Source organism: Sinohyriopsis cumingii, chromosome 18, assembly GCF_028554795.1.
Source record: "Sinohyriopsis cumingii isolate HCF-2022 chromosome 18, ASM2855479v2, whole genome shotgun sequence".
NCBI classification, from domain to species: Eukaryota; Metazoa; Mollusca; class Bivalvia; order Unionida; family Unionidae; genus Sinohyriopsis; species Sinohyriopsis cumingii.
The window spans coordinates 97,694,974-97,718,387 of record NC_142978.1 but is presented as its reverse complement, the minus strand read 5'-3'; the positions used below and the strand labels follow the sequence as shown (position 1 = coordinate 97,718,387).

The following is a 23,414-nucleotide window of genomic DNA, read 5'->3' as shown; positions in this document are numbered from 1 at the left end:
AATTGAACAAACCAATGATGAATTCCAGCACATAATCAAATATATTATTGAAAAAGAATCAAAAACAGCTCTAACAGTTCATGAACCAACTTTATCAGCTGCAATTGAAATATATTCTTCAGACTACGTTGTAGATATTTATCAGTCATCAGTTAGATCTGTTTTAGGTTGGCCTGAAATTCCATCAGAGTATCAAGGACCACTGAAACCAAAGTTATATAAATTTCTAACAATGAGACAATATTTATAACAACTCCAGAATATCGAGATGGATATGTATGGCTTCATTATACAGATAAGCGTATTAAATATTCTGATGGTAGAATATTTCCTAAAACACTGCTTTCAATAATCGATTTTGATGAAAACACTTCCGATCATATTGTTTATGAAAGATATTTGAGATTAATGCCTGATGAAATTAAAACTGAACATATAACGACATTCACGAAATTAGTGCAATTATTTAAAGATTATATCCTGGAGTATCCTAATAACGATCTAAAAAAAAGGAAAATTACTGAAACGATAGAACATTTAAATCAAATTGTATCAGATCTTAAATTTAATAATCGAGTTATTATGGAAATAATAAGTGCTAGTACTTATGATATAGGAAGTAGAAAAATAGCAAACATCAGCCAGTAATATACTAACCACGATAAAACAGCTGAAGCTAATTTATTAAAATTTGTACTACCATGATTTAAACCGATAAACTAAAGAAATCAATTAACGATCTTATCAGCGAAAACTTTCCTAAAACTATTGAGTTATGGAGAAAAATAGCTTCACCAGCATCTCTTCTCAAAGATGCATATTTCATTAGGAATTGTAAATATAACATCAACAATGGCGGTCAATCTTGTATGTGATGCAATTGATGGCAGGTATTAAACTGATCTTGAAAAATCTAGACAGGATCAACAATGATATATTTTGAATGTATTTACAACGCAAGTGACGCTGATGATGAAACGCATATTGTTACTGCTACTGCAGTTGTTACTGGCGTTAGCGCTGATAATACTACGCCCGTGGACGCAACAAACGCAGATACCGAGTATACTGCAACATCGATGACAACTGCACGCCGTTTGTATTTTTTTACTTTTAGTGTATACCGGTCAATGTTTTTAACACTGATTGCCATTCACGTACTTGATCGAATATATATTGTTGAACGGTTGACGCTGCCATTATTATTTTACGAAGTAATCAATTGAGGTGTTTCAGCAACAAATTCCAGACACCACCAGCAAAATAACCACAACCCAGTTAGTTCCTAGACCATCGCTGTTATCAAGATTAACAATTCCTATTTCTTTGGTATTCGGTTGGCTCGGTAACTGATCTCGCATGAAAACACCTCTAAAAAAATTATATTTAATTGTTTAGCAGTATCAAGTAAATCACAATTTGACATCAGTGAAACACTCTGTGTGAAAAAGGTTTCGGGTACCATGAGGGCGGAGTTCCTGGAAGTCTTAGACCAGCTCCTTTTTTGTATAACCCGTCCTAGTTCCTTGCTGGAATATAATGCTGGAAAGCAGCGGTTCCAACAGCGCCTAACTCAGCTGATTTTGCAACAGCTGGGGCAGCAGCAGCAATTAATGCTGATATTGCTGCCACAGTTGGAAATATTCATCCGTTTTTAACCGCGTCGCTGATAGCGCCGGCGGAAAGTTAAAGTCGTACTCCAGTCTTGGATTTTTTAGCTTTATTGAGATGTTTGATTTGACATTTGACGTTCTGTCAACGATAACTTGTTTGGATCACTGTGATTTGATTACGTTTTAGCGTTATTGTTGTTCCGGGATTTTTTTTGTTGTTGTCGACGCGGACTGTAATTTATTGACCTGACCAGGAGTCAGACTGACACTAACGTGAATATATGACATTTTTATAATTAACGCGGTTGGTCTTACTATCTACATGTTTTCTACTGGTGCATCAATAACTCCCATTCCCCCACCAACACCTTCAAGTAACATCGCTTTATCGCTGAAGATAACTGCGATTGCTCTGTAATCTCTATAAACAACTGGTGTCCCAGCTGCAGCAACATGAGGGGCTGTAACATTATCTCGGAAGTGTATATCAACGACAGATTGTCTAACTAAATCAAGATGTTCCATTGAAAAGTAATAGATTGGATAATATGTTATAAAATCTAATTGTGATATTCGCAAGCCAGTATCTATATTTAGATCACGTCCTTGAATCTCATCAATCAGTGGTATACACGTGCAACATGATTAGTATTAAAATCTAACAGTATATTCTGAGACGGTTTTTGATGTCCGTTAATTCTTAAGGAAGCTTCAGAAACACAGAGTTTATCAAATATCGTATGACTCCGTGTTTGCGAGTTTAATCGTGCAGTATCTTGAAAAGCAATAAAAATATGTCGTGGTGCAGAACCTCCCTGCTGCGATGCTATATGCCATGCAAATAAACCATTAATTCTACTTTGAACACTATCTGTGGTTACTGTAAACCATGACAACAACGATTAACCACCTTGATTCATAACATACAGTAATCGCTGTTCTTCAGCAATTGCCGGAGTCATTACCGGCATCCACAACGAAAGTTTTGTTTTTATTATAATTTTCTGCTCCTTCTAAATATATTTTATAATCAGCATTTTCTTTGTCTATATAATCAACATTTTGATTTATTTTAAACATCCAATCATCCATGCGGCACGACTTATATTTTTATTATATTACCTCTTGAATTATAATTTATAGTAGCAAACTTATCAAGCTCGGTTTTATTCGGTCTAGTTTTCAATTTATATTTTTGATTTTTTTCTATACCTATTATAGTAAATTTCTCCCTAAAATCAATTCCTCCCTTTCCTATTTTTGTTGTTGATTCTTCACCTCCAGGTTGAGGCGGTTGAGGTTGTGCGGCGGTTATTTTAGTTGGAAGTTCCTGTAAAATTTGTTCTGTTCGTTTTAATACTGGATGAATACCCTCCTTCTTCTCCTCAATATCTCCCATTACAACATTTTCAGTAACTTGTGCAACGGGCTTAAATAACTGTTCTGTACCCGTAGGAAATTCGACTTGTGCTTCTTGACTTTCTCGAAGTTTTGTCGTACAGAATCACGAACAGGAAGAAATTTTTTGATTGCTTCTAGTCGCTTTCGTGCTAATCTAGCGGAATATGGTTCTCCGATGTTTGCCATTATTGATATAATAATGATTTAATTAATAGCAGCAGAGAGGATGCTTCCTCCAACATGTCACCGACGCGATCACGTATTTTCCTGCGAGTTTTCGAGATCAGCGATAGGCTGGGAAAGTCATTTATAGTTTTGACGGGGTTGTCTCATACCGGGTACTGAGACAATCGCGATTTTGTTTGCGATTTTCCAGGAAGGCTTATTTTGCGAAATGGAGAGTGCACCAATTAGAAGTTGTTCACCCTTTCAGCTGCTACATAGATAGTCCCATATGAAAATTAGGGTGAACTAATCTCCATTATGTCAGTTGTGGTGGTCGTTTTGAAAATATTATTATTGCTACCTCTCTTGAATGGATTGCTGTAGTTTTTTGTTTTACTAAAACAGTTAATTTTTATGCTGCAGTTGGTATTAAAAGTAAATTGCACTCTCACACTGATTTCAAGGCCAAAGTTTGTCACTGGTGTTTTATATATAATGATATGTATGAATGGATTTTTACCAAATTTTTCTAAAGGTTAGCGTGAGTGAGTACCAGTTCGGTTTCTGAACTATAATTGCGTGTGATTACAGCAGATCAAACAGATAGTAACGTGGGTTGCATGGAAGTATTAAACTACCGTCATTATGACTAAATATTTGATTGCATAAAAAGTAAAGACGATGGCTTTTGTGTGAACAAGATTAGCTACCTATTACAATGTATCTATATCATCGCGCAGACACGGTGTCATATATGAATATTTAGGTTGTGATATTTTGACATTTTGTTTTTAAGAAAAGATAAATTCTTCAAATTGTCATTAAGTCTGCATACTTATGTGGACGCTACAATCGGTAACTAGTTTGTGGACATGCAAGGCATTTACTTCAATACATCTTCCAAACACAAATCTGGGAATGACGATGGTATATTGATACGTTCGCAGGGGTTTTACCAAATTATAATGTGGGCACATACTGACAAAATTTGAGAGAACCTCGGTGATCTTTATTTTTCCATAATATAAGATTCAAGTTCCAAGGCCATGATTAATTTTGTTGGTTTTTGCATGTTTTGTTGTTAGAGACTGCATTTTCCGGATGTAGCTGGGCTTTGAGTCTTGACTTTTGTGGACTTGGATAAAGTAACCATTTCATTAGGGAGACGAGAGAAGAAGTTAGGTCACTTTTTGCAAGACAGTAATGGGTTAACACATGAAGGGTAGTGGCAGTTTAAATCAAAGCATCAGTTCTTATATGATTGGTAGATTAAGGATGAAGATAAACAAGAAACATATATTTCAACTATAATTGGGACTCTTCAAGACATAGTCGCATTTGAGAATTTAATTTTCAGCGAACAAAGTTATGATTTAGATAAAAAGATATTACAATAAGATTTCAGCAATGTATTACTGATTCAAACCTTAAACTGAACCGTGCTGTTGGAAGCGACGCTACATTTTAACTTTTCGAGTGTTGTGGCTATGAAAAAGGTTGACGTCGTATGATACATCAGCCATCTGAACAATTAAATTATTATATGGGTTCTAGCAGAAAATCGGTTCACATTTAACAAATAACGGTATAAGGCTGATAAACAATCATAAATAGTATGACAATAACTTTCGAGGATTAAAATTTTGAGGATAAATTAGAATGTAATGTGACCAAAATCTATGTAGGGACTATACTTACTATAGCCTTACTATCTAGTTTGCCAACTCGATGAGATACTTAGACATTCCAAACACATGCAACAATTTAAGAACGCCAAATCAAGATACAATTTTGGTTATGGAATAGACACTCATTTACATTATTATTCATAATTGGATGGACTAATATAATTAACTTTCCATATAGTTTACGAACCAGTAACTACGCTAGTTGCGTTGTTTTTATCTTTGGTCAGCAATGGAAGCAAGAAACCTACTAATAGTACTGCACGGAATGCAAATTCGTCAGATAGAAAATAAACACCCTGACCTGTACAGCTGTTTCTGACAGCTAGTTTAATCACCCGTAATACAATATTTATCTTTAACTTTTAAATGACGCTTAATCACATGACATTTATCATCAATGTTATATATTCAAAATTTAATTGTTTCATCATAAATGTGGTCATTTTAAATCAGCTTTGCAAATATATGATAGATTCTTCTTCACCTTTAGCCATTTCACACAGTCTGAATGTTAGATAAATAATTTAGAAACCAGTTAGGTTTCGTGGAAGAGCCAAATAACAGTATCCTATCTAATCATGAATAACACAAACAATAATTGAATAGCTTTATTACAAACTGAACATAAAAAGGCAAGTGTTTAAAAATTAACTAACAAGGAATTGGAAAAGCGAATCAAGAAAACATTTGAAACCTTTACCAATGCATGATCAGCTAAACTATCAAATGATTATCGTATGTTGATATCCTATCAACATCTTAATTAGCAAATTTCAGCTAATTGATGATTTCACAAAATTTCAGACATAATTAAAAGAAGATTATACAAGATCAAATGATATTCGATATTTTGCTTTGTTTCTGTCATTCAAGTTAATATTACCGCTATGCTAATTTGATAACGTTAATCACATTAAAATGAATAACATAAAAGAAGACCAAACAATGCTATAAAAGTGTATTTGTATATTTCATTTCAATACTCGATGAATTGTTATCCACCTGAGTGAATATCTATTACGAAGAAAAGTCGTCGTGGAAAATAAAGCAAGAGATAAAACGCTAACACATTTTATACAAAATCTCCACTGTGATAAAAATTGCAGTTTGCACGGCTTCACTGTTTTCTCTTGTGTTCTCTTTTATCTGAATTTTAGAAACTACAGATCAATAGCCTTCATGTTTATTGAATTTGTCCAGTGGAAATATTTTCGTTGCTTTTCTGGATCAGAAAAATCAAAAGAAACACAAGAAATAAAATTATCTAGATCTGAATCAGCATCACTAAATCCTTCAAGTTCAGGGACTTTCAACCACCTGCAGTAAAAACTATACAGATGGTACACCTATCATTTGAAAAGAAGTTTTTGATTTCGCTTTGTCTTTAACTGCATGTATGGTTCGAAATAGATTAAATATAATACGGTTTTCGTTGTTACGGGCTCTATTTCTACCTTATAGTGACTTCGGTTTTTCTCTCCAGTGCTGTAGTATTTACATCTGTGGTCTCTTTTGTATTCTATCCAAGTGTGTTGTACGGATTATAGTTGTCTCTGTGTTTTTGTGGTACTCATTATAGTGGCCACTATTGTCGCTTCTGTCACTTACTACAATGACCTCTTTTTTATTCTCATATGTGTATGACACACATTATAGTTATGTATGTTTTCGTCTCCCTAATTCTTGGGCTAATCTTTATTATTCACTATCCGTTTTCTTTTACACTCAGTGGGACAATGTTTACAATAACCACTAATTTTTCTACCCCAAGTAAACTTTTCGCTTTGCATTTTAAACGCGTTTTAGTTTTCCATTATTTATATGTTGCTGTTTAATTTCAATAATTTAACCGCCGGCTTTTTTGTGCCCTGATTGCCAAGAAAAGAAAGAATCGTTTGTTAAGATACAAGATTGATTAGAATACAACTAGCTTTAAACTCATATTTTGTTTTATTTTGCATTTTCTGGAAATTTCAAGGAAGATTGTTTATGTAAATAGGCATATGAAAATAAATGCTAATTAAATATGCAAATGGTAACTTCAAACAAAGCGAATATAACCAAATAAGACTAAATATGCACAAGAAAATAGTATGAAATAGATATTGAAAATGTAAACTCACAAAAAAGCATATATATATATATATATATATATATATATAAAGAGTAAATATGCACATAAAAGTAAGTATGAATTAAAAATTGAAAAGGTAACCTTATAAAATCAGATAGATCTACATAGCAATGAACAACTTGGAACAAAATGATACATCAGTACAAATATGTGCTTATTTATTCTTTTTATTTATGTTTAATTTGCTTATTTATTAAGCTATATTTTTAATCGTTGATTTAACTATTCCGTTTAGTCATGATTGTTGAGACAAATTTAGAGGAAAGCCGAGATTAGTGGTCGGTTGCTTGGCCGTGCTGATTATATACTTTCTCAGTAGTTGAATGATATACTTTACCAAGAATTCCCCAGCACTAAGGAACTTGTAAAAAGTGTGAAGTTTTGTCAAGGCGATCACGGCTTTACCCGTCCTTGTAATCATTCAAGCCATGACGACGACGTGAGTAAGGCCTTTAAGTCTAACCAGTATTAAGTTCAGAAACTTCATATAATCATATATAATATCAAACGGCCAACATCACATTGCAGGCAATGCTGCCATATGGTTACAAATAGTTTTACCTCGATTTGCATGTAAGTAATTAATTAATTAATTAAAACGCGATTCCGCTTGGAGATGTAGCAAAATGTAAATATGTTGTAATATTGATTTAAGATAGATAATATAAAATATGGGGCCAGAATTTGTTGTATAAACCATGATATTCTAAAATGTCGCAAATATTTTCTTCTTGTGTATCAAAAAGATTCATATTTTAATTCACTTTAAATGCTTATTACCTGCTTTATTATATTTCATTCACCCACATGATAATGCAAGAATACTGAAATAAAAAAATCACATCTTGAAAAATACATTCCATATATTAATGATCATCTTTCATAAGTGAGTAAATTGCAACTCCTCTTTACTGCGTTTGACAGAGACATAATAAGAAAAGCATCTTTCAAAATTTCGTACATTCAAAAACAAGTATAGATGCGATAGGAATAATGATAGGTTGCCATGTAACTACTGTTGAATATTTATAGAAGTCGATAGAGTCTACATACATGCTTTGGTCTCGTGCAAACGAGAACAATCCTTCGACCAATCACGAAATCTACTAACAAATGTATATCAGCAAAGACCGCAATTTCACACAAGAAATCTGATTTTATGAACTTGGTCATAATAAAATTTTAAAACGTTTGAAAGGATCGATAAGCTGTAGCAGGTCTATGCTATTTTGATGTGCGTAATACTCGTATTCTAATGCAACACTTCATGTATATGCTATTTTGATGTGCGTACTACTCGTATTATAATGTAACACACCATGTCTATGCTATTTTGATGTGCGTAATACTCGTATTATAATGTAACACACAATGTCTATGCTATTTTGATGTGCGCAATACTCGTATTCTAATGTAACACTCCATGTCTATGCTATTTTGATGTGCGCAATACTCGTATTATAATGTACCACACCATGTCTATGCTATTTTGATGTGCGTAATACTCGTATTCTAATGTAACACACCATGACTATGCGATTTTGATGTCCTTACACTCGTTTCCTAATGTAACTCACTATACCTATACCCGTTCTTGCAACATACATTTCCGAAACATATGCTGACTAAATATTTTAATCGTTACTAGCTAACATTAGGCGCTAGTATGTAGCGTTTACAAACTTTTTAAAAGGTCTAATAATGGTTATATTTATGTGTACTTCAGTGCGTAGTCTTATGCTAAAAATTGCAATGTACTGGCTTAAAAAAGACTGAATTTTTTATTTTAATTTTGTTTCATGTAAAATTTTGAATTTTGTTTCACGTAATATTTTGAGGGTTTTGTCAGATTTATTAGATAGCTATGGTAGGAAAGAAAAATATATTAATACTTTTACTTCTTATTAAAGCATCATGAATTTATAATCTTTCGATGCATACATAATTGTTTGCTACAAACAAAACAAGTTACATTCAGGTTGGTGGATGATGTTCTGAAATGATGTATATGGTCAGCATATATAGTTTATAATATTATTCTTTGTTTCATAACATTGAACTTAAGGAATAAATTCGTTCTGATACCAGGATGATTCTTGGACATTTGATTCCCGTGGCTCGATTGTCATTTCTACCATTAGCCATTTATTTCATTCATCGTATGCAGTGCACGCCTAGCCATTTAACAGGGTCAACATCAGCAAGGGGTAAAGCATGCAGTCCTTTGGGGAACTTTGTCAGTGGACAGTTGTTCACAATGTGTGACATGGTCTGTAGAGCCACACAACTGCAAGAAGAGTCAGCTGCCAAGCACCATCGGACAAGGCTGATTGGAGAACGACCCTGACCTGTCCGAAAACGGTTCACCTTGGTCCACAGATGTCGTGAACGGTTGAAGCCAGGAAGGCAGACAGATGGCTCAGCTACGAGAGAGTGGTTTACAAGATATGTTGAAGACCAAATCTTCACTCCATGCTGAAATAACTGTCATATCCTCCGGCAACATACCTAACAAGATTGGATGTCTGGAAGCCAAGTGGATAGCTGGATGTTAGGTGATGTCCATTTACAGTGGAAGTTTCTCAATGGCCTAAACCTTAGATAAATATTTTCGATGCAATGGCTTTATAATACCTTGGTGCAAGGAAAGCGAGTTTATTTTCAAATAGATAACACTAGTTACTTGTAAAACGTTGCTCAGAATGTATCAATATATTGTTGCGATACTCGCATTATTCTTTTAGTTTAACAAAAATACTATTCAAACTTTAAATTGACTTTATGGACATTGAGCGATATTCACGTGCGGCACATTAACCTACATGAATCCTTTACCAGGTTAAAGTATAGACTGCTTAGCATTAAATTGTCCTAATTAGGAACAAAGTAAATAAATTGTGCATCAACACGTTTCGTCCTTCTTAATCTCTAAATCCAGACATAACTTTCCAAGATGGGAAGTTCTTGCAAATGTATTCAATTTTATAGACATGGTGAACGAGAATTTTCTCACCGTATAATATATGTAATCTAAACATTAAACTGTATCGTTTCTCTTAAAGACTAATGGAGAATAAAATAAGCATTTATTTTGTACAATAGTTACTTCTTTCAGAGCCACATGTCAACAGTAATAAAGCTCATATATCGTAAAATTACAACGTCATCTCAGGAGCGCGCAGAAATTGATCAATTGAAAGCTTGTGTTTTGTAGTAGCATGGTCAAGATAATGCAATGACGAATATTGAATGTGTGATTCAGTTAGTAGTTACGTGCGCCTTGCAAGCATGTAAGATCTCGTGATCGGTTGTCACAGTATGTGCATTCTGTTGTCTGGTTCACTCCCCAGCATAAGCCACGACCACAATAATTAATATAGATTTTCTCTTCAATACACCGGATGTATTTTGTACACTCATAAGGATGAGGATAAAAATTATCTCCCTTGCCAATGCAGTAGTTAGCTGAAAGAAAAGAGTGTATATTATAGAAAAAAATCTTAGCAAGATGACTATATTAGCAAAAGAACTTTTTTGCTGTTGATTATGCTATGTAGTCTCAAATACACCAACATCAGTTTTACCATACTCACTATTCTAGTCTGTCGTAACAACGAAAATTGGATACATTTTAGTTTACTTAAAGTTCGTTAACTAGCTGATATCAAATTCCTTCCGAGCTGTACATTCCAGTGTGTGACAATGTTAACATTTACAGTCTGTGTCAGTCGTTACTAACAAAAGAACATTTTTGCATAACAGTCAACCTAAAAGTTTTCATAAAAGTGGCATTGATGGGTTCCCTTCCTAATTAGTTCGCATAAGACTTAAATCAAAGGTTGCAAAACTGTTAATAACTCTGGGTCTAAGTATGGCCTCTGTAGCTGCTACCATTTCAAAAGCCCATGATTATCTCAGCTTTCAAAAGTTTTAATAGAGAGGCAGTTATACGCTTAAATAATTATTTTGACAGAGGATTTATATTTCGATTGCAAAATTAGTATTTTATTTTTTACTTCTTTCCATTAGAAATGATTTCGGAATAGTTTAACTTTCTGTCAGGCGTAAATGCATTTATACACTTCCTCATTTTCTTCTACAAACTTTATTTTATGTCAATAGTAGTACACGTTCATCTTTCAGGATATATTAGAGTCTGAAAACCATATGAACCCTAACTTACCCCTTACAACCTCAATAGTCCTCGGCAGCGACCAAGTAGTTTTGTTATTTCTTAAATTTGTAACCGCACACCTCATATCTCGGCCATGCCAGCTCATGTTGAATGCATAGTAAAACTGAAAACTCTGATTGGTATTACAGTTCACCTGCGTATTTGCGATGACAGATGGAAAATTATATCGTTCAAATGACCCAGAAATGTTTGCTTCCACGGACATCTGACTAGCAGGTCTGCCAACCATCCCTTCGCATCGGAACATTCTGTCTGCCTGTGTGGTCTCATTTTCAACAATCCGTGGCGACAGGATCAAAGTCAGGAGATTAGGCTCACCTGAGGCGGAAAATACAAGTCAAGATCAGAGAACGTTGCCTTGAGACTATAAAGAATTGTCTGATTACAAGAACATAACTTAAATGACATAGCAAAGAACGCAAGATCTGTCCACTTCTTCACAGAACTTTAGTAAACTCTAAAACATTTTGATAAATTAAATGGCCACATTGATACATTTCCATTAAAATTTCTATGCATTGAGTAATATTTACTATCGGATGTTGAGTTTAGGTATGCGACTGAGGGGTCAAAGAGTCATATGTTGGCATGGAACTCTCGCAAAACCTATAGAGTTGGTTTGGATATATTATTGCTCGTCATCCTGTGTTGTCTTCATACACGTTCGATGATAAATCACTGATAAAATGAGTACTGAGAAGAAGAATTCTCAATATAAGAAGGAATAACACATAAAGTATCTGAAGTAAACGTACGATGGCTGGAAAAGGCAACTTAAATGTGAACCTTCGTCGCAGGTATTTTTGTCAAAATAAATCTTTTTCTTCCTCTCTTTTTTGATGGGGGAGGAGTACGTCAGTTGAAATTTATTTATTCGAAAGCAGAGACAATGAATGATATCTATAATTCTGAACGTATTATGATTCTGAAAATAGTAATCCCAAGGACCACAATGGTTTCTTGTTGTCACTTTCCCTCCAGAATAGTTTATAATGTCAAAATTGTTCTGTTATTAAACATACCGCCAAAAGAAGATTAAAGATATCAATGGTTTTTTATTTTCCCTTTCCCACAAGTGAAGCCAGAGAATGTTTTACAGGACAAGGATTTTATATCAGTCCGTTCCTCCAGAATAGTTTGCATAAGTCATATAAACCCTCCTTGCTAGCTATATCAGAATCATAAATAAAGAAACTAGGATGGTATTGTAATGTACTTACTGGAAATGCTCAGATTAATGCTGGCAATAAAAATGGTGCTACCGATGGCTACGCAGATGTACTTTCCATCATCACTGCATGTTAAAGCAGAGGTAAACCTAATTATCACACTAGCGAAGTCAGCCATAATGTCTGCTGTTTGCAAAACGATTCCATTTCTGAGTATAGGTTGAGACTGTTTCGATACGTTTGCAATAAGTTCTCTATTGCCGAGACTCGCAGTTTCGTGATACAGCTCAACACGTGTGAGCTGCTGATGATTTGAGATGTTGCACGTCATTGAGAGATCACTGTCTCCGATGTACACGTCTCTCTTTGAAGGCTTGAATGTTACATCTGAAAGTGTAGTTGAGATATAATTTTAAAAGCAGAGATACCTTTTGCACCACTTAGAAGTTTTAAGAGACCTTTGTCAGAAAAGCTTATTGTTAGCTTGTGCTTTTTCCTGGACAATTTAGCGCTCTTTTTTTTATTTAACTCTTTCATTACTTTTATGTAAATCCCAAATTATGCGGTAATATTCACTTTAGACAAATCGTGGCTTTTCGATAAACTGGTTTCTTCAGATTATAGATACATGTGAATATACTAGTTCCTTTTGACTAAAACAAATAAATTTATTTTGACAAGAATTATCACAGTATTCTTAACCTTGTGGATCACTTCAATCTTGGAGTTTCTAAATCTCAATTGCTAAAGACGTATGGCGATTACTGGTCCGCCCTAATGCTTCAGTTGTCGTCATGAGTACTGTTTGTTGTGTGTTTAGTTCCTTGTGACCAGACTAATGTTCGATCTAAAATACCATATATATTTTTTGCTGACCCCGTTCAGCTACATTCCTAACATTAAGCCGTCTTTGTAATAGTTTTTATCATTACAACCAGGCCATAAACACACCCAAAGAACAATTAATGGTGCAAACCATTTCTGGTCACAGTTCCTCGATGAAATACGTTTACGGGTAAGCTTTGAGAACAAATGGAAGACGTCCAGACCACACATTTTAAGAACAAAACTGCTGCTGCTTCTGTCTAATAACTGCATAAAGTATTAATATGAGAGGAAAAAAATAATTACTCGATGGTACAATATTGATCCTTTTGTGTTCAGAAGACTGAATGCTGTTATCTTCGTTTCGCACAGAGCATCTAATGATGGTGTTGTTCCAATTCGACGTCGCGATGATGGTGAACGCAGTTTCTCTATCGTTGTCACAATCTTTTAATGTAGAATTCGTCTTATTATCCGTGGGAACCATCCGGAAGTTGCTGGATCCAGTAATCTGGGCTTCAAGGAAGATCTCTTTTGCTGGTGAACCAACGTTTCCTCGACATGTTATTTCCAGAGTTCCATTCTCATTGGTAACAGCGGGCATTGTGATATTTGGTATCTCGGCCTTGTCTGCAATGTAAATAGTATTGCCTATTTAATCATTGAGCTTCAATCAGGTAGCAATAGCATTCTATCAAAATGATTTTATCTAATGTCTTAATAATCTTGTCTCTCTACAGACTTTCATTCTATATATACATTGACAGTTATCGGTTAAGAATTGTCGCTTCATACTACATGTAAAAGTACAACCTAGAGTTCTGTTTTTCTTCGTAAACACTTTGTAAAGAACCAAGGAAAATAGAGTCAGTTCACAAGTAGACAGTGATACAAATATACGACAGTGTAGGAACGCTGAAAATAGTAAGTTGTTGAATAGCACGTCTCATTCTTTGGGAATATGTTTACAGATATGAATAAAATGAAAATTGTTTCTGTCCGAAAATGTGGCTGATGGAAGCATGAAATTTAAAATGGATATTCTTACATCCCTTTGATCAACAACGTGCAATATATTATTGGAGAGGGGCTGAGTAAAGGAAAAAACAATAACGCATGTCTCATTTTAAAGGATAACAATTATATATTCGGTTGTGTTAAAATAAAATTTAAATCAATGATTTTGAACATGTCAACGTTTTATGAACACTATATACTTGATTATCTCGTTATTTTTTGTAAGAATGTACAATCGCATATCTTTTGGTTACAGTGATCAATTCTAATCTATTCAAGCTCTTCATTTTGTATATATAAAAACACAAGTTGATAGAATGGTTGACCTCTTAATGCAACCAGAGGTCATCAAGATAACTACAGATATATGTTGATTTTAAACCAAAAGCGGTTCAACCAGAATATGTAAGATATATAATAATAGCCATCCTAGAACAAAAACTGCACCCAACTATTAGGCCTTGTCTTCGACTTATTTTATTGTCAATATGGATGACATATAGCCCAACCTGGTTGATTAAAAACGCAGGACAACGTTGAAATGACTTCATTATTTCTCCTCAAAACTCCAGCCCCATTGACTCATGTAACGTTAACCATGCTCCATTCTCAACTAATTATGTTCGTAACCGTAACGTTAACAGACGTAATGTTGATATATTCTACTGTAGCTTCGTGACTGTGGATGATGGACAACTAATGTTATTGTGCGGAAACTATATACGTAACAGAAGGATGGACGAACACGGTTATAACAACATTCTCAGTCTTATGGCCAGCATATAAAGTCTGTCAACAGCATACAAATTTGCTACTCAGAGACACAGAACAATAATAAAATTGCGCTCCCAGAAACACAGGTCCTACGCTACTGTATGATTGGTGTAGCCCAATAAATGAACATAGCAGCAGTTGTGGCTGGAGGGGCAAGAGCTAAGGGCACTTGCATTTAAATGAAAACACTTTCTACACAATTTATCTACTGCACATTCTAATTATCAAGTAAAATAATAATATATTTCAGTGTGTTTGATATGGGGATGGCATGTATGTTGCTTATAACCTTTATTGCTTGTGCTCAGCAGAACCTCGTATCTTAAGGAGAAGTAAGAAGAGTGCATGACATATTTGGAGGCAAAAGGCTCTAATATTTCTAATTCGTGCCATTGTTGCTACGCAACAAGGCTTCTTAAACACACACGGCAATGATGTGTCACCTTTAGCGATATGCATCTAAGATGAATCACAAATGATGCACGACGTTTTTGTACCAAAGAAGACCCGATGTTGCGTATTTAGCATAATAAATAGTGATTCATAACTAAAAAAATTTTAAAGAGAATGACGTTGTCCGTATGGAACAAACCGTTATGGTGCTTTTCTTTACAGCACAAAAATAAAAAAGCATTTCAATGAAAATGAAAAAGTGTATAAGAAACACCCAAAATATTATCATTAGTTCAGGCAAACACATTATTGTATTATGTACACAAGAAGCAGCATTAAACACAATCAAACTTTACAGAGGACGATAACAAAGTATATCTTAATATAGTCTTGGTAAAATATTTGGACAGATTGATTATGAACCAAATCAGGAATATCATAATAAAGTAATGGTCTACTCAAGTAGAAAGGTAGCTACGACATTTTCATGGAATACAATGATTTGTGCTTACCTACTTCCGTTAGAATATAAAAGATTAAACTGGGTATAATGTAAAAATTCTGAAACCGCTGATAAGATCTGATTATGCGTAAAATGTCGGTACTTAAGCTAAATAGTTTGTGATTTATGGAAAAAAGTTTTGAATATCACTCATCTTCAAGATACTACTATGACATTGACTCCTATACTTATATGTTCTTTTTCAGGATTGCAGATTCAACATTACACTTACAAACACAGCTAAAGGGATAGGAAGAGGACACCAAGACCATGAATTTGAAAATTTGCAGTGCTACGCAATTATCTCTGAATCAATCGGACAACCTGTTAAAGTTCTTTCTTCTATGACTACAACACAATGAAAAGATTCGTAAACATCTAGTACAACTTTAACTTTACTCTTAAGTCTTTTTAGTTTAAAAGGTGTTTTGATACCCTATAAAGAGAATATAGAAAGTGATCCTGTCAATACTTTCAAGCGAGCAAAGGAAAACAAATTTAAGTGACTAGGAAAGGTCTGCCAAACATTCTTTATTCATGAAGGTTTTCCGTTCAGACGACAGTTTAAAGTAACTAAGAATTTTTCGATAAACAACAAACCATACGGAAATTAGTATCTTAAGTGCTAATAATTCTTGTGCTAACAACCATTATATTTAACGCGATTTGAGAAGTAGATACATTAATGCACAATAAGGTATTTACTTTCAAATCAATGGAAAATACATATTTATGCTTAAACAACTGGATATTTTTTCGTATCTGGTCTCCATGTATAACATATCTTGCGCTTCGAAATGAATCATTGAACAACAGCACAAAAAAAAGTACCCTAAACCGGATATGATTGTAGCCATATTACATCTTTAGTTAGTATATAGAGATTCTATTGGTATTAGAACAAATGTATTGGGTTCAAAATTAGGTCAGTCAGCAGACATGACCAGGCTACGAACGGGCTGGGTTTGGTTTAAGAATGTTTCAGCAGAAATGTCATTCACGTCCCGACGTGCAATAGTTGTGCCATACGATATGTTGGCGAAACGGTTGACTTTAGAAAAAGAATGAACTACTACCAAAGCCATACAGGAAACAAGGTGAACGCAAAACTCAGAATATATTTAAACTTAGACGGATACGTCGTCCAGTCAATCGAAAGGCTTCTCGTTGAGCCAATCACCGATGGACTAAAAATGAACGTGGCGATCAAGATAAATATAGGATGCTGCTAATACAAACACAAAGGGATTAAGGCTGAAATATTTAACACACCGTCTACCTGTTTCTTTTATGTCAGTTACTCGTCCTCACTCTATTCAAGTAACACCAATTTGTTAATGTCATTATTAGTAGTAGACGTACTAGTAGTACACTTTTCCTCCACATTCCCTTTTAATTTATATTTGTAAATGCATTGATGTCTATATTTCTCGAAGTGCAGTTATATCTAAGACGTAACGCTAAAAGTGATAAACAATGTACCGCTTCAGATGGCGCAGTATACAACACGATGACCAGGATATATTTAACTAGGTGACGCAAAATATAGAGCTAGTGCGCTGATAGCTTGCCTCAAAACCCATTAGATTTATTCATAGATAATATACCCCAATTAAGACATGTAAATACTTTTTGTTGCTTTGTTCTTTGTTTTAATTGTTCAGAATAGAGTTTTTCTTCTCTTTGCCTTACAATAAATATGCATTGGTCTACGCATGTCATTCTTTATGCTCGTGTGTGTGTGTGTGTGTGTGTTGATATATTTTTTATTATCCAGTTAAGAAGACCTTGCTTTAGGTTTAAACATATGAAAACTTTCTTATATACCCTGTGCCATTTTCCTAATAGTGCATCATTGTGTTCTTGCCATTGCTTTCCCTTGCTTTGTTTATAAGAAAGGACTTTGTCGCGTCTCTGTTCATGTTTGTAGTACAACGTCTTCCAAATAGCAGCTGCTTTCCATGTTACATCAAAGCGCGCGACAGTAACCGGTTTAAACGGGATCACCCCGCTTGAGTGACTGAGTCTGAAAATGTCGACGTACGTTATGATTGAATTAGCCGTTAAGCGTTTCCGGAGGAATTTATACAATAATCTTCGACAGAAGTTTGATGGACAATGAGCGAAATAAAGTGAATAAAAGCTGTTTAAAGGTACGTGTAATCAAATTCTCCATTATTACGCCTATTGCTGCAAAAGGTATCAAAGAGTGCACACATCACCTATGTGAGTTTTACTGAACCAGTGACGGAGTGAATTTTTGGTAATTTTCATTTATAATTTACAGCTAAGATATAAATTGATAGGATTTTTGAGTAAGTTCTAATGATATAACTGCATCACGCATTTTTAAGAAATGGTTGTCAAAGATCTTCAAAATATATTTATAATTCTTTGACACCTAACAAGCATATTGATATTTCATACCTTTATATTGTGCTCCTTACCTGTAATACGTATCTGTCCGCCGAATTCATTATTGACATTAACTCTGTAAAGTCCAATATGCTGGCACTGTAATGGATGGAGACCGATTGACAACGTCTGACTTGATCCTGTACCGGACAACACCAAGCTCGCTGAAGCATTGGACGATAATACACCTGAGCCGTTAACATTATTAACATTAAATATTTTCAATTCTACGTTCCTGACAGATGTAACTTTAACGCTTACGGACGTCACGTTGACTTCTCCCATGGTGCATAGTATAGTTGCATTTGATCCAATAGTTGATTCCGTTGCAGAGCAATTGATTCCTGTAATATAATTAAAATTCTTTAAAAAATACGCCCGAAAATGCAAACAATAATTTTGTGATACCAAACAAACTGGCTTTAATATGACATTGATAGTAGAACTGCAAAACGACATGACATTTTCAATAATACCATTTATCAAATTTAATGATAATTGATTTTAATGCAGTGTAGACGAGATAGTGTACAGTACGTCTTGAATGTCAAATACATTGTAATGTTAACTGCCCTATGGGAGATAACTCAATCTGCGCCATCTAATATATAAGCTTGTGACCCTGCTATAATATAACTCCCACTATATTAAAAGATCAGCTTCCAATTAATTAACAGCGTGTGAAAGGTATGAAAATATTTGTTATAAAACTACGGAAGTTTATTTTGTTACAAAAATAAAAGTTTCATTTCATGCAATACATTTTTATTCCTACTGGCTTATGGATGTCCTTAAGAAGTTAATTCTGAATCCCCGCACTTACATAATGTTTGATTTAGTTGGAGATGATCTGTCATAACCACCTATATATGTGCTACAAGGGTTCCAACTTGAGACGGCGAATTGCTCAAGAACCTCAAGCAGTTACCTAGCTGAGGTGAAACTATGACGTCAAATGTTGATAGACTGCGGTAATCACAATGATGAACCGAGTTCGCGCTAGATGAGTCCATTCCAGCAGACATGCAGATAGTGGCATCTAGCAAAGTCCATGCCATATGGGTTCATTGCAGTTGGCATCAGACATGGGAATCTAACATAGTTCACGATATATGATGACATTTCCGTTGGCATGCAGATAAGGGCATCAAACAAAGTTAATGCTATGTGAAGCCGTGCCAGTTGGCATGCAGACAGTGGCATCTAAACTTCCACCTTCTACATATCTGCTGATTAGATTAAGAAGTATTCCAACTTTAAAACACTGATAACTATTTGCTTGCACGAATGCAAATGGACGTGCTTTAATCTGTGTAAAACAATGAGTGGGGCAGTAACATGCATTAAGATAGGAATCTAAAATTTTGATAGAAAGGTTTATCACGAAATTCTTACTGCTCCATACAATTTATCAACATACATTTTGATTAGTAATGCACCTACTGAAAGACATGTACGGCTGGCCTCAGAGCAGGGGAAGTACATCAACAGCTGTCCCTGTTATCTACATGATGGCATCCATGGACCGCACCAATAGTCGTCACAGCTCTGTGTCTAAATGATGCCATCCGCGGCACTGCATCAATAGCTGTCACAGCCCTGTGTCTAACCGATGCTATCCATGGTACTGCAGCTAAGTGTCGCCGGCTCCAGCAATAGCATTATCATACTGAACACTAGGAAGTCATGCAGCGCTACATGTGCGTATTTCATGCTTTATCGCTTTCCAAAATTACTTAAGATGTTTCGCCATACATACTTTTGTGATGTGGGTATGAGATTCGCTTGCTTCACGTTTATCTAAGACAACTAATATTTACGGATGAATAATTTATTCGAAGTTTTAAGAGTTGGAAAATATTATTCCAAAACAGCAGTTTTGGCACAGAAATCGAGGATTGCGACAGTATTAATAATTGGAAATAACTGAAGGAAAACAGAAGTCCAATCCAAGTGTCAAATTAATGTATGTAGATGTGTGTGTGTGTATGTGTTATCGCAAATGCTGCTTCAAGATTTTGCGATAATTGTGGCAGTTTCAAACAGTTCCAGGTGTACGATTTATAACAGATCTGTTCAGTACATTGATAAGCTACAAATAAGAGTTAAAGGGCAACCCTTTCACTCAATGACTGGCGATAAGTGTGTTATAGACCGTTCTCGTTCTTTCCGACCAATAGGGCATTGGCGGTTACCTTAGTACACGCTGTCAGTTAGTCTTTGAGGATCTACTGTGATAAGCTATTAGATTTTCTCGAACTGTGGTCAATTTATCTTTTTGTTTGCGTGTTTGTATTTCAGAACTAATATTAACCGTGGGTTTTTACTAGGTTTACTGTTAATGTACTGTATCTTGTAACTTAGCTTTCAAATTGTTATCCCAATTTAAAAATTTATTTGGTTCCATTGCAAGATAATTGCTCTTTGCTTTTGGTCTTTGAGAGGGACGACATAGAACATTTTGCATCTGCCGAATTTGGATGAATATCACTAGCAATCTCACCAATCGCAACGTCCATTGCGTCTTTCGTCGCATGGTCTTTAAAAGAGTTCGTTCGATTTGCATCGACGAATGATGATGATGTACTAAATGAATCCCACAAATGACAACTTACATGGCACTTGTTTGTACAATATCCTCTATAAATGAGATGCATGTGTTAAATTACAGTTTGTGTTTTCTTTACTGATCCCTGTTGCTTCTTGAACGCTAGTGTCGAAATAATTTGTTTGATATAAATTGTATTCCTTTAAATAAGATTAGTCATCACATTCTGGTCGAACTCTTATTACCTGTCAGGTTTCGTGGGCAGGCTTTAGTACTGGCATCAAAACATTCATTTCTAGGACACTCGTGCACCATTCTGTCCGTACAGTTAACGTACATACTGCATCTGATGATACTGTAGGGCACCAGTTCATTCATTTTTAAATTGGTACAAATCTGACCTACAAAACAAGAGTGCATCAAAAGCATATATTTTTAAAGTTGTTTTGCTGAATCGAACCAGTTCAGTTCTTCCACACATGAGATGGACACATACAAAATATTGTTCAAACAACACACTTCCTACAAAGTGCAAATTTCGATTAATAGTTTTCTATCGAGAAATTTGAACTTAGAACAAATTGTCTTCACACGGTATATTTTAGTTATGGTTAAAACTAAATTCTTCAGTATGTGTACATTGTTTAAACATCACCAAACAAGAATTTCAACTCGTTTAAGTTCATTTTATTATTTTACAACTTTCTTCCTAACAGCGTGTTATTCTTTCACATTGGTCATCTGTCATAACAAGAAAGTACGGAATAAAAGATCGCAGCTTACCTATTCACACTGGTCATCTGTCATACCAAGAAAGTTCGGAATAAATGACTGAGACTTAACTATTTTGACAAAATACTAACGTAATATGCCTTGAACAACACCACTTCAATTCACAGTACTACTTCATGTTAATATCAAACACATTAAAACGAAAACCCCTTACCAATGACATCTTGCACACATTTCGTTTGAGAACATACATTGCATCTGTCTGTTTCATTTAAACCAAAACAAGCAGTTATCTGGCATTCCCCTACATACACTGTTCTATTCACGCAGTAAATGAAATTGCTGCAGTTGTATTGATGGTAGTAATGTCCGTCTGGTCGATCCATGCACGTATCCGCTAAAATAAAAACCAGAATAAAAACACAACGAGTTTATAAAGAATTGTACGCAAAGGTCTTACAGCGTCCATACACATACATACACACAGGCACACACAAACACACATTGACATACTACTGCTAGTGTGAAAAATGGAGTATTAGTAACTTTCAGTTGTAAAACTTCACGCGGGAAAAAACGTGACACAGTTGTATGCATTATACGGTATTATGTGACATGTGTGTTTCATTTCCACAAAATCAATTTATACTTTTTCAAACTGAATATTCAGTTTAGTAGACCTCATTTATAATCATTAATATATCAGTGGCGGTGTACACATACAGTAACATTCTTCAAAGGTGTGAAGGTGGGCACCCGGTCTTATTTTAGCAACTGTCTTTTGAAACCTAAAGTTAACATAATTACTTTTAAATAGGCTACCAGACTCCAAAGCACTAACCTGATACGATATTCACTACTTTTGCATCAAATGGCGATGTTTCGTTTTCACCCAAACTATCGTTGTTTACGACAGAACAACGAAGCTCTTGCCCATCCCAGCTTCTTGAGAAGGCGTATTTAAAAGTTATTTTTTGATAAGCCTCGCATGTTTTGTTTGAAACTGTCGTGCTAATGTTCGTAATAGTTGGATTGAAATTGTTTGTGAAGTTAGAACCCAGTAAAAGCTTTCCCGCTGGATAACCCACGTTTCCTTCACAGGTGTGTTGCAGATGATCCAGGTTTTCTTTTCCTTCCACTATGTCTCTAGATAAGAATAGCACTGGTTTGCTTGGTCTTCCTGTTGAAGAGAAACTAAGACGATAAGAAAGGTGTTATATATTAATACCCAAACATCTTATAAGGTAATGAATGTCATTGGTTTGCAAACTTATTTCGTGAACAAAGAGTTATATATATATATATATATATATATATATATATATATATATATATATATATATATATATATATATATAAGTAATCTTCATATTGTTTCTGATCTTAGATGGCGTTGTTTCTAGCTAGGCATCGTTTTCGTCCTTTTACTAAAACCTACAATTAGGTTAAAATAATTTGGTTCTCTATGCTGATAGTATTACCATATGACGCCAGTTTAGATTACATTTAATAACCGTTGGCTATTTTGACTCAGACTAAAATAAATACGTGGTTTACACATTTTGATAATGCTTTTCATGTAATATTTGTTTCTATTTAACTCAAGTCCAGTATATTTTCCCTTGTCAGTCAAATACATAAGTAGCTCGGGTTTTCTCTAGGCTTTACATATTTGGTTTGCATATTTGGAGATTGTGTTTTCCACTGAGGAAGAGCTCGCCTGACCAGAAACGTTCAGAAACCCTCTTGTAACTGTGCTATATGGAGAGAGATTCTTGCACGGAGTAGAACGAAACATACGCATTCATTCAGTGGGGAATCTATGAAAACATGATTCTTATAT

At 34.8% G+C, this 23,414-nt stretch overlaps 1 protein-coding gene across 3 annotated transcripts in view; it reads right to left on the bottom strand.

Annotated features, from left to right (window-relative positions):
* Window positions 1-5,461: 5,461 nt before the first annotated feature.
* LOC149777558 (uncharacterized) overlaps window positions 5,462-23,414 on the bottom strand; it is a 71,450-nt gene continuing 53,497 nt past the window's right edge. For all 3 annotated transcript variants that reach the window (XM_089942157.1, XM_089942161.1, XM_089942158.1), the window contains exons 17-24: window positions 22,413-22,751; window positions 21,786-21,968; window positions 21,085-21,240; window positions 18,324-18,635; window positions 13,497-13,820; window positions 12,417-12,752; window positions 11,185-11,514; window positions 5,462-10,466 (exon numbers count right to left, since the gene is read on the bottom strand). In XM_089942157.1, the coding sequence (XP_089798283.1) occupies window positions 10,264-10,466; window positions 11,185-11,514; window positions 12,417-12,752; window positions 13,497-13,820; window positions 18,324-18,635; window positions 21,085-21,240; window positions 21,786-21,968; window positions 22,413-22,751 (2,183 nt within the window). In that variant the 3' untranslated portion in view covers window positions 5,462-10,263. The remainder of the gene's footprint in view (window positions 10,467-11,184; window positions 11,515-12,416; window positions 12,753-13,496; window positions 13,821-18,323; window positions 18,636-21,084; window positions 21,241-21,785; window positions 21,969-22,412; window positions 22,752-23,414) is intronic.